This window comes from Callithrix jacchus, chromosome 11, assembly GCF_049354715.1.
Source record: "Callithrix jacchus isolate 240 chromosome 11, calJac240_pri, whole genome shotgun sequence".
Taxonomy (NCBI): Eukaryota; Metazoa; Chordata; class Mammalia; order Primates; family Cebidae; genus Callithrix; species Callithrix jacchus.
This window is the reverse complement of record NC_133512.1, coordinates 46,082,309-46,095,046: the sequence shown is the minus strand read 5'-3', so window position 1 is coordinate 46,095,046 and position 12,738 is coordinate 46,082,309. Positions and strand designations below refer to the sequence as shown.

Below are 12,738 nucleotides of genomic sequence, written 5' to 3'. Positions count from 1 at the left end.
ATATCAACATAATTCAACATCCAGAGCTACAGAATATAATACCCATTGAAACAGTCTAGTTTATAAATACATTATTAAGAAGTAAAATATAATACTTACCAACACAATCACCTCCTATTTCAGTTTCATCAGGGCCACATGGGTATAATTGTGCATCAGAAACAGCTACGAAAGGTTAAGGTTTGTATATTTATTCAACTGGGCATGAAAATACAAATCTACATATATCCAAGATGACAATTTATTGAAGGATGTTTTAATACAAACTAAGACTTCCTTAATTCTTCTCTTATTTCGTAACACAGTACCTTCTTTTAAGGGTGAGATCAAATGGATCATATTTCAAAATAATCAAAGCTTTAATATCTTATTTTCTAAGTATGAATCTGCATTTTTAAATAATGAAACACTGACAATATCAAGTGCTGGCAGGAATGTGGAACAACATGTGCCAGTGAGATTGCAAAATGGTACAGCTATTTTGGAGAGCAGTTTAGTGGGTGGTTTCTTGAGAAACTAAACCTGTTCTTAGCAAATGACACAGAAATCATGCTCCTCTATATTTACCCAAAGGAGTTGAGAACTTATTTCCATACAAATACCTGCATATGGAAGTTTATAGCAACTTTATTCATAATCGCCCAAACTTGGAAGCAACCATGATGCTCTTCAGCAGGTGAATGGATATGCTGTGGTACATACAGACAGTATGGAATATTATTCAGCCTCAAAAAGAAATGAGCTATCAAGCCACAAAAAGACATGTAGAAAACGGGAATGATTATTTAGTGAAAGAAGCCAATCTGAAAAGGCTACCTCCTAAATTATTTCAACTGTATGAAATCCAGAAAAAGACAACATTATAGAGACTGTAAAAAGAGCTGTAGTTGGCCAGGGTTGAGAGGAGGGAGGGGTGAACAGGCAGAGCATAGGGAATTGTTAGGGTTGTGGAAGTAGTTTGTATGTTACAGTAGTGGATACATATTATGAGAAATTTGTCCAAACCCATAGAATTTACAACACCAAAAGTGAACCCTAATGTAAACTGCAGACTAGGTGATAATGGTGTGTCAATGTAGCACTCTGGTGGGGGATGTCAACAATGGAGTTGGGGGACTATTCATGCGGGGTATTTACAGGGTCTATGGGAAATCTATAGTAATACTGAAACACAGCCAAGTGCAGTGGCTTATGCCTATAATCCCAGCAGTTTGGGAGGCTGAGGCAGTAGGATCACCTGAGGTAGGGAGCTCAACACCAGCCTAATAAACATGGGAAAACCCCATCTCTACTAAAAATACAAAATTAGCCAGGCATGGTGATGCCTGCCTGTAATCCCAGCTACTCAGGAGGCTGAGGCAGGAGAATCACTTGAACCTGGGAGGTGGAGGTTGCAGTGAGCTGAGATCACACCATTGCACTCCAACCTGGGCAACAAGGGAGAAACTCCACCTCAAATAATAATAATAGTAATAATAGTAATAATATAATGAAACACACTATAATCCCCAGAAATGTATATGGCACTTGGTTTTATGCCAGTTTCTTGGTAATCGAGTTCCCTATACTCATTTACAGAACTGCACCACCAACGAGCCAAGGACAGAGGTGGTGATATTTACAACTCAAAGTACTGAATTCAGTTAATTGGTACAAGAGCAAATACCGGAACAAAGATAGACTCATCAGGTTGCTTTTTGAAAGAATTTAGTATTTAAACTAAAAGACAAGAAGTTGGAAGCTGAGTCAAGTTAATGATGGAGCTCTATATGAATGTCTAGACTGCTGTTGCCAATATCTGGAAGCTAATCTGTTTTTCACTTTCTGAGGCTTTCCTATGTAAGTCTTCTTCAGATCCAATGACATATCCTAAAACTCTTAGATGTGATTATCTTATACATTATTTTCCATTGTTTTTTTGTTATGTGCAAGCCAAACAGATTTGAAATAACTACTATTAGACATGTACATGCATATATAAAAGACTGCAGCATTCCTATAAAACATGGGCCAAAATATACTATTCCCTTGGCCAAGCACTCCCTAAAAGTGTGCCCCATCTGCATTTGGGCGTTTTTATTGTCTTTTCTTCTTCCTTCTATTTGCTTCCTGGCTCAAATATTTAATATTAGGATTAGACAATTAAGGACTTCAAGAAACATTAGCAAAGAAAAAAAAGAAACCATTCTGCTTAAAACCTTCTGTTTCTTCCTGATTCAACCATATGCCCATGATTAAACTATCATAAAGTAGTAGTTCTCAAGAAAGGAAGCAAACAAGCAGAAATCTAGTTTCAAAGCATGTAAGATGTGCAACATTTGAGGCCCTGTGTAAAGTAGAGGAACATTGATGGGTTGCACAACTAACTTGGGTTAGTGCAAGGAACCTTGTAAAGAAAAGGGATGCCTGATCTGCCTCATGAAGTAGTAAAGGTTTGTATAAGATATGGAGAAGGAGAGGACGGAGCAGAAAACAACTGGTGAGACATCAATAACAGGTAGTAGAGTATCCTCGTTGAAGATAATCAGGACGCAGGCTTCCAGAGAGCAATCTAACTTTACTAGTCACTACCTGTGATGTTGGGCAAGTGCTTATTTTCTCTGAGCTACTCTTTTTCTCTGAGCTAATCCATAGAATGGGGATTTTTATTGCATGCATCCTATTCTCACACAATGGCCTCATCTACGTCCTTTCAACATGCTAGAAAAACTCTTTCCTAGGGGTCTTTGCTCTTGCTCTACTCTGACATGATGGCTATGTGGTGTGTGCTTAACTTTGGGACTTTGTTTCCTTCTTTTTTAATAACTTTATTGAGGTATAATTGACTGAATATATTTAAAGTGTAATTAATGACATGTTTTGACATATGAATACACCACTAAAATTTTACCGTAATCAAGGTAACAGTATTTCCATCTATCCTTTTCTAAACCTTCTGCCTGCCACTCCTCCACATTCAGACAGCAACTTATCGGTTCTGTCATATAGTTCAGATTATATGTTCTCAAACTTTATATAAAGATAATTGTACATTATGGACTTTATGTCTAGAAAATTTCATTCCACATATGTTTGTGATTCATCTATGTTTTTGGTTTGTCAATAGTTTCTTCTTTTGTCTTACAGTGAAACCATCCTGCAAATATAGTTATTTCTTTTTTGTTGGAGAGTGGTATTTCATTGTACAGGCTTATCATAATTTGATTATCCATTAACCCATCAACGGATATTTGTTTTTTTTCAGGTTTTGGACATTTTGAATATAGCTGCTTTGAACATTCATGTAGAAAACCTTTTAAAAACATTACATTCATTACTCTTGGTAAACACATAAGAATGGAATGGCTATGTCATATGGAAATATATGTTTACTTTTTAAGAAACTGTCAACTTATTATCTAATGTTAGAATGTATCATTTTATACTCCCACTAGCAGAATACAACAGTTCTGGCTGCTCCATGGCCTCACCATCATGTAGTATGGTCAATCTTTTAAATTTTATATATAATATAATGGTATCTCATTGTGGATATAAATCCATTTCACTAATGACTAATGTTTAGCATATTTTTATGTGCCAATTTTCTATTATTATGTTCTTTGGAGAAGAGTCTGTTCAAATCTTATTACAAAGTTGTTTTCCTATTATTGGGTTTTGAAAGTTACTCATGTATTTTGGATCCAATTCTTCATCAGATATATGAATTTCAAATACTTTTCTCCAACTTATGGCTTACCTCTTCATTTTCCTTTAGTGTCTTTCAATGAGCAGAAGAGTAGAAATTCACAATTTTGATCGAGTCCAATTTATATTTTTTCATAGATCACAATTTTGGTATTATATTTTAAAAATATTTGTCTAATCTAAGATCACAAATATTTTCACTTAAAACTGAAAATATTCTCTCAAGTTTTGAATTTTTACCTTTTATAATTGAGATTTGAGTCTTTGATGATTATAACGTGGGATTTTCTTTTTATTGTATGTTGATGAGCGATATGAATCAAAGTTATTTTTTGCATATGGGTATTCAACTTACCAAAACACAACGCTTTTTTCTATAGAATTGGATCTATTCTTGTGTTTAAAATCAGTTACTGTGTTGGTGTTTTTCTCGGCTCACTATTCTTTTCCATTGATTTATTTATCTATCCTTTTGCAAATACTACATTGTCTACATTATTGTAACTTTCGAGTAAGTTTGAAGTCAGATAATATGAGTTGTCCAACTGCTTTCTTTATCAAAATAGTTTTAGGTATTATAGGTTCTTCATATTTCTATATAAGTTTTAGAATAAGTTTGTCAATTTCTACAAGAAAGCTTGGTGTGATATTCATTAGGACAAGTTTGGAACTATAGATCAATTTGAGAAGAATTGACATCTTAATATCATGTCCTTTGATATTGGTAATTTCTGTCTTGTCTTTTTTTTCTTGTTTTACGGATCAGACTGGCTAGATAATTATTAATCTTATTTAATTTCTGAAATAACCAGTTTTTATTCTATTGAATTTTCTCTGATGTTTTTGTATATTCTATTGTATTTATTTTTGCTCTACTTCCTTTCATTTGCTTACTCTGAGTCTTATTTGTGCTTCTGGTTCTAATTAGTTAATGTACAAAGGGGTCTTCAATTTGTGACTTTTCTTGTCCAATGTAGACACTAAGTAGGTTTTAATTTTAATGAACTTCAATTTTTTTCTGATATTCTAATTTTCTTAATTTAGGGCTGAGAACATGGTTTTTCATGCTAATATTTTCATATGTACTTGTAAAGAACATCTATGCTGCTGTTTTATGAAGTATTTTCTACATGTCATTTAGATCCAATTGGCTAAAAGAGCGCTCTCCATTTCGGCTGGTTTAGTTTCTACATGCTTGATCAATTATTGACAGATGGGTCTTCATCTCCAGTGATAATTGCAAATTTGTTTATTTCTCCTTGCAGGTCTATCAGTTTTGTTTACATACTTCGAATTCATTATTGTTTACTTATTTAGAACTGTTGTAGTCTTTTATTGAATTGAACATTTTGTTATTAGGAAATGGCCCTTGTTTTTACTAGGAATATGTTTTGCTTTTGAGTCTATGGTGCTTAATATTAATACAGCCACTCTACATTTCGTGTGGCTAATGTTACCCGTGCATGTCTTCTTCTATCCTCACACATTTGAACTCATTTTTCTTATATTTTAAATGAGTTTTCTAGGCATTCTATAGTTGGGACTTGCTTTTTTTACCCAATTTGGCAATTTCTGCTTTTCAGTTGGGGTGTTTAGATCATATATATTATATATGTATTTATATATATTACTTTTGTACCAACCTAATATCCGTATATATATGTCATATATATAGCAACATAGTAGAATTAAACCTTACAGTATCCACAATCATTTAACAATATTGTAAGTTTTAAATCCACCATGTTGCTATCCCTGTTCTCTTTGATCTATTAGTGCTTTGTTCTATTTTTCATTTTTATCTGCATTAAGAAATATGGAATCTATTTTATAATTTTATTTTATACCCCTTGTCGTTGGCTGATTAGCTATAATGTTTTGTTTTATTTTATTGGAAGCTTTAGGGCATATAGTATACATTTTTAACATAGGCTAATTTTAATTGATGTGATGCCACCTCACATGTAGGATAAGGATCTAACTAGCTTGCTAACTAGAAATACAAAAATATAACAAATATGTATATTTCCATGGATTCTTCCAAAGAAATAATATTTCAAATATATAATCACTGTTAGAATGGCTTTGATTACAATTATGATCTTGAATTAATGTTTTTTATTTGACCTCTAGAAGACTGTAGGGATAGCTAGATTATATGAATATATACACATATATATGAACTTTGTGAGAATCAAAATGTCTTCAGGAGACTATGCTATTAAAGTGGAATTTTGCTCTCTACTATCTGCTGTTTTGGTGATTTTAAATATTATGACTCTTAGCTAGAAAAGAGCTACTGGCTGTAGACAGCAGTACGTCCAAGTAAAAAGTGGCATTTCATAGACTGCCTTTGAAGATAGAGATAAGCCTGGGAATCCTTCTAAAGTAGTTATGATAAGAAGCCTTTTTCCAAGTAAGCTCCTTAAAAGGGAGTAAGTTTCAGTTAGTAGAAGCTCTCTTTCACCTTTTGAATATTCCCTTTTATCCTGTCTAAATGCAGATAAAAAGGCTAAAACTGGAGCTTCATCCTGTCACCATGAAGGAAAAGATTGGTGACTCACAGAGACCTCAGCCTGACATTGTAAAGTGGCCAAATCGCCATCAGCAGAGAACACCTGCTCCAGATACTTGGTCAGGAAGAAAAAGAAACTCTTAAGTAGATTAAGTAGACGGTCATTTTTGTTAGCTATCTATGCAATCTAATTCAAGTTCTAAGTGGTATTTTAAGACAAGTTTCTATCCGCAAATCAGAGAGAATGATTCATGCATATGTCTGGTTAATAGACATTAAGAGTAAAAAATAACATTTGTCTCCCAGAATTGCTTCTCCCTAAATACTTAGAGGACTTGAATGTGGAGATTATGAGGTACTTTTGAGTGTTCTGGGTTAGGAAATTGAGTGGATGGTCATGATATTAACAAAACAAAATATTTTAAATTTGTAGGAGATGTCACATAGTGCAAATTTTAAATATAATGTTGTTAAATTCAGTGTAAAAATAATATTTCTGGTGAAGTGATTATTTGACTTTTATGGTATTTCCTGGTGTGAAAGTTTTGTTTTCTTTTTTAATAGTTGTCAGTGTTTCTAAACTAATATATATAAATCATTGGTTTTTCCATGAAACACAGAATTTTCCACAAATATTTGGTAATATTATAGAAAGATTAATAAAAATTAAGTATTTTTATGACAAGAATGCCAAAAAAGATTCTTAAATTTTTCAAAAACTCTTGTCTTGGCCACCCAATGAGACTGAGGCATCTCTCTGGATTTTCTCCTTCCTAATGAATGGCACTAGCTACACTAAACTGAGCAGATGCTGCCCTTTCTTAGTAAACAGACGGCCAGTCTTAGCTGGACAGCAGCTGTGTATGGAATGCAAAGGTTTACCAGCTCACTCCCTCAGGATAATTCTCCATAGACTTCTCAATGCACACAGAACAAAACGCAGAGCTCCCTAAATGATCAGGCCTTGCTGCCCTTTCAAACCCACAACATGTTATGTTCTCCCTCCCTCGCTGAGATCTAATATTTCTGTCCAGCTTTCACTCCTGTAAGCACAACATATTCTTATTGCCTTAGGGCCTGTCGATTGCTGCAGCAGCTGCTGTTTGAGCTGTTCTTCCACTCACTTTTTGTCTGACCAAGGACAGTTTAACCTCCAGCTCCCAGCATCAATGCCCTTTTGTTAGACGTTTCACTAGTGACGCTTCATTATATATTTCATCCTCTCTCACCTTCAGTATTCTCTTCCATAGCAATTTTTAATCTTTTCATTCATACCATCAACTGCAATTTACAATTGCATGAATACTCTGTGCTATGAAGGCAGGGACCACATTTATTTTGGACACCCCTATATACTAAGGACATGCTGTGTTGGATGGAAATAAGCATGACTCCAACAGTACATATGTGTAAAATAATTCATGTGTTATTATTATACTTGTGGAATACCACCAATAAATACTTATTTGAACTAATACATTTTACGTTTATTATTTTTATCTTATTATAATAATAAACAATAACTTTGCCTTATTCCTTTTTTAAAGATGGACCTACTGATTTGAAATTAATGATAAAGTATACCTAAACAATTCCATTTTCCATAAATGTAGTATGTATTCCAAAACAATGAAATAAAATTATAAATTGAGAATATTATTTTCCTTAGTTTCTATTATCATATAAAGTAGATGATAACACCTTATTTGCTTAGAGATTATGGCCAATGATGATATATTTATATCAATTTTAGAGGTCATTTGGAAATAAAAGGGTAAAGACAGAATGTGAAATTGGAGTGTGTGTCATTGTTTTTAAGTAAAAAGATTGCATTACAGACTCATCAAAATACTAAAATTTTTGTTTTGCATTTTCATCTCAGAGAAATAATTAGCCATGTGAGAAAACTATTATAATTATTTTCATTACTGCTGGCATCAAGTAACAGATTTCCGAAGATAAGAATGGTAGAAATTTAAAGGAATCAATTTTTCTGATAATACTGATTTAAATTCCAAAGCTATAATGAGCAAAATAATTTTTGAGATTAGACATTTTATGCATTTTTTTTCGGATTTTAGCAATATCTAATCCAGGATATCCCACTGTGTTATTCATCATTTTCTACTCTGTGACAGTTTTTTATTCTTTCTTCTTTTGTGTAATTTTGACATTTTTGAAATGTGCTATTCAGGTATTTTGTTGGTGTGTTCTTTAATTTGGGTTTATATAAACTTTCTCATGATTAGACTAGGATTATGTTTTGGGGGAAAGAGTACTACGAAAGAGAAGGGGTCTTTTTTTTGCATGTTTTCAGGACACATGTGATATCAACATGCATTATCGCCAGTAACATTAACTCTGATCACTTGATCAATGTAATGTCTGCCAGGTTTCTCCACTGTAAAATTGCTAGTTTCTTTCATTGTCATACACAATTATTTGGAAACAACTCAAATGCAACCAGAAATCAAAATGAGGGGAGTTATACATAATATTTTAGGTAAAGTAGTAGCTACAAATAAAGTTTCTTTAAAGAAGCTTGATTCCTTGCCTCTATCTTCTCACATATTTATATAAAGGACTTAGGGTTATCTATTTTAATCTTTGAATATCATTCAGTTTCTTTTAGATATTGTCTGAAGCATCCTATTAGGATGTAAGTTTCATGAAGGCAGAGATCTCATTTATCTGACTCATCACTGTAACTCTGAGGCCTTAAATAATTTCTGGCACAGGATAAACATTCAATACATATTGGTGAATGAAAGATGAAATAATATAAAATGTATATTTTTGATAACTTTTACTCACCCTTCTTCATCCTTTAATTAAAAGAGAAATGGACTTGAGGAAAGCAAAGAATTTTTAACACACTCAATCATTATATCCAGTGGAAAAATGTGAGATATCTGCTTTGATGCTTTCACATCAAATATTTGGGGGGACTTTATGATCTTGGCAAAGAATCCTAAAGAAATCTTCCCAATCTAAACAGAATTTTAGCTTCAATCTATCAATAATGGTAGACCAAGTATCTTGCTGAGATTTGCACTAGCTCAATACAACCCATCCAGAGAATGGTACAAACGGCAGAGTTCCATGGGTAACAGTCATATGAATTACTGTTTTCTTACCTTCTGCACAATAGCCCATACATCCCTGAGTTGGTTGTAGTAAGTACACAAAAAAGTTCCCACAGTTTCTTACAGATACTGGGATTTGAAACAGACAGCAGTCTTTTGTATCACTGAACAAAAACTGCCATGTGGCACAAGCTGACAATTGCTTCATCTCCCCAGGAGGTGGCAGTGTTTCTGAATCTCTCAGGGACAGCCAGATGGGTGCCTGAGTTCCACAGTGGTTCATCTTTTGCAGCAGAGAAAACAAGAGTTGAAAATTCAGTTTATTCTCATAGACTGTAGATATATTAACTTTGCATTTTCTTCTAATCAATCATTAAAATATTAATCATTAAAAAATTATGACTTGCACCTATTCTTTATAAGAAAAAGTAGTTTTAAAGAATACTAAATTTGAGGGTAGTCATCTTATAATTAACATACTCATTCAATGTAAAATTAATACATTTATTCCATTCATTATGTTTGCATTGTAATCAAGAGAAATCGAATCTCAGATATCATACTAAAATAGCTGATACAGTCTAAAACATGACAAGTCAATCTGAAGTTATTTTAACACATAGCACACACAAAAAAAACTGATCTTGGAAAGCTATTGCAAAATTGCTTGAAATAGTATATACAAGAAGTTAATTCATAGTTCAGGAGGCAATAAAATCCAAGAGAAGGAAGGTATTGCTCAAAATCTAGTGGTAGAAAGTTGTTCAGTAATTTAGAAATAATAAAGTTTAAACCTCACTTGAAGTCAATTATCAAGTCATTTTCAGATGAAAATAAATTAAATAGAAAAATAACCCAGGAAAAACAAGAAGAAACTATGTATGACTTGGGAAGAACCAGGGCCCTTACTAAATGCATGATCATGGACAAGGCACTCAATATCCTTCTCTTTTATATTAGGTAGCAGTAGTACCCATCTCAAAGTGTCATAGTGAGGTATAGATAAAACAATGTATATACTACAACTTCTACATAGCAATGGCTCAAAAATCATTAGCCAGGTTACAATTCTTATTATTATTTCTATGCTTAAAAGCAAAAAAGAAAACCATAAAGGAAATACTGATAGATATGATTGAATTATAATTTTTAAAATGTAAGATGGAAGTTAAATAAGAAATTTACATGTAAATAGTACAATATCAAGTGTGTTATATTTATTTATAATTATACTATTATATTTGTTATTTTAAACATGTAATATCCATTTGAAAACTCTAAGACTACAAATAAGCAAAATGTACAAATACATAATTCACAAAATAAATACAAATGCCTAATATATATATGAGAACATTCAGTATTGCAAAAGGTATTTTTATGTGCTGCTATTGGAATTAAAAATTATTATGTTTTAAATGAACAACTATATATATCAAAAGCCTCAAAAAGACTTGAACCATTACTAACTTAACAAATCAATCTAACTAAACACATTGAAATTAAAACAACAATTACATGTACATTTGCTAATTGCAGAATTACTTATTACAGTAAAATCCTAAACATGCACACATATGGTGATGGTTTGAATAAATATGATACAAGGATGACATTGTATTTTTTTAATTATAAAAATAATTTATAATAACAGGAAAATGATAATGCTATAGCCCTAACTGAAAACAAATAGCATGTTTTTCCAGTGAACATATAACATGAACACTACAAAACAATATAAATAAGATAAAACAATAGCAAAATGTTAATAATGGTAGTTACGACTGTGTGGATAGATTATGAATAAATGTTGTTCCATTCGTGTTCTTTATTTCCTAAGCTTTCTGTAATACACGTGCATTATTTAAAACACTACCAGTAGCAATTTATGTAAGTCAACATGTATTAACCTGTAGAGAAAAAATTCTCTTGATTTTTGGTTGAATGCTTTAAAGTATTGGTTCAACAAGTGAATGAGAGGGTAGAGACAGGGAACACTTCCTTATGGAGCACAGCCTGCTCAGGTTAGCTGATCTTCAGGAAAAGAGCCAGGGAAACTGTCACCTTCACATTTGTGTGAGGGACTAGGAACAATTATAGTTAAAACAGCCTTAAGAGAAAAACACAAATATTTTTTAATTGGTGAAGGAAGCTCCTCCAATTTTCTCAAACTTTACTTTTAAATTCTGAATTTTTTTAGTTCCTTTCAAATGAAGTGTCACAAAAGTGACTTATGAGCAAATAAACAAAAAAGAGAAAATGAGACTTATACACGATGCCTCACATTATAACAAAATATTGTTAAAATTTCAATGTATTTCCAGAGATCGTTTTGTATTCGTGCTTAAAAAGGAAAATGATTCTTGGTTCTGCAGAATTCATAAAATGTGAATAACAATAAGGAAAACAAGTCTTTTGCTAAATAAGGCATAGTCTTAAATAATTCAGTCTCTCTCCAGGGGCCAATAGTAGCTACATGTTCTCTAAGTTAAAAGAAAACCAATTTCATATTCAATAAGTATATTATAACTATATAGGGTAAAATTGTGAATGATGATGGATACTTCAGTAATTTGGCAAGCATAACACAGACATATTTCTTGAATAATACAATGTCTCTGTTAGCTACATGTCACACATATCACAAGAGAACACCTGTTTATGCAGAACTCATCTGGGAAACCAATCAGCTGAGAAAGATGGGGGCTTGTGATAAGGGAGAAGGCTGGAAACATGACTTTGGTCCTCTGACTCAAGCTGTGTCTGTGTCTACATATTTTTGGTAAGGTAACACTAGCTACCTCAAAGCATCACTGAGAGAACTAGTGAGTTTACATATGCAATAATGTCCACAAGTGCAGGGAATTTATAAGTTGCAAAATAAATGTCAGATTAAAAGCCTTCTTACCATTTTGATTATATAACTTAGGATGCTGAGTTAATGGGCTGAGTGTTTTGACAGATTTAGACTTAGTCTCATTCCTTAGATCATGCGGATAAAAATGTGGTAGCAATAATAGGAGTTGAACTGAAAGGGTAACTGGTCAAAGTATGATAAGTAGAAATAATGTCTATTTCATGACAGTATCATCAGATGAATGGGGACTATAAATGAATTAGGGGAACTTGCATTTGTAAATCATGCTAGGGTTAAATAGAATTGTCAATAAAAATTCAGAGTGGCTTGGATAAGTAATGCAAGTTAGCTGAGGGATTACCCAATGAATCACACTTTATGTTTCTTCTTCTGCTTATTTTTTAAAAAAGCATTTTAGAAGAAAACGTATTTGTCATATGAAATAAGAATGAAAGAAGCCACTTGGGCTAGTTCATTATACAAGACAGTGCTATGATCAGAATCATCATACTGGGTGGCAAAAAGAGTGAACTTCATGAAAAGTTAAGTTGCAAAAAAACACATCCGATGTGAGTTCACGTATAAAATTTCAG

General features: G+C 32.7%; 1 protein-coding gene across 3 annotated transcripts in view; it reads right to left on the bottom strand.

The window, feature by feature from the left end:
• The window catches only part of VWDE (von Willebrand factor D and EGF domains), an 83,732-nt gene that overhangs the window by 59,837 nt on the left and 11,157 nt on the right, over nucleotides 1-12,738 (bottom strand). For all 3 annotated transcript variants that reach the window (XM_035253740.3, XM_035253742.3, XM_035253741.3), the window contains exons 3-4: nucleotides 9,340-9,571; nucleotides 100-165 (exon numbers count right to left, since the gene is read on the bottom strand). In XM_035253740.3, coding sequence (XP_035109631.3) covers nucleotides 100-165; nucleotides 9,340-9,571 — 298 coding nt within the window. The remainder of the gene's footprint in view (nucleotides 1-99; nucleotides 166-9,339; nucleotides 9,572-12,738) is intronic.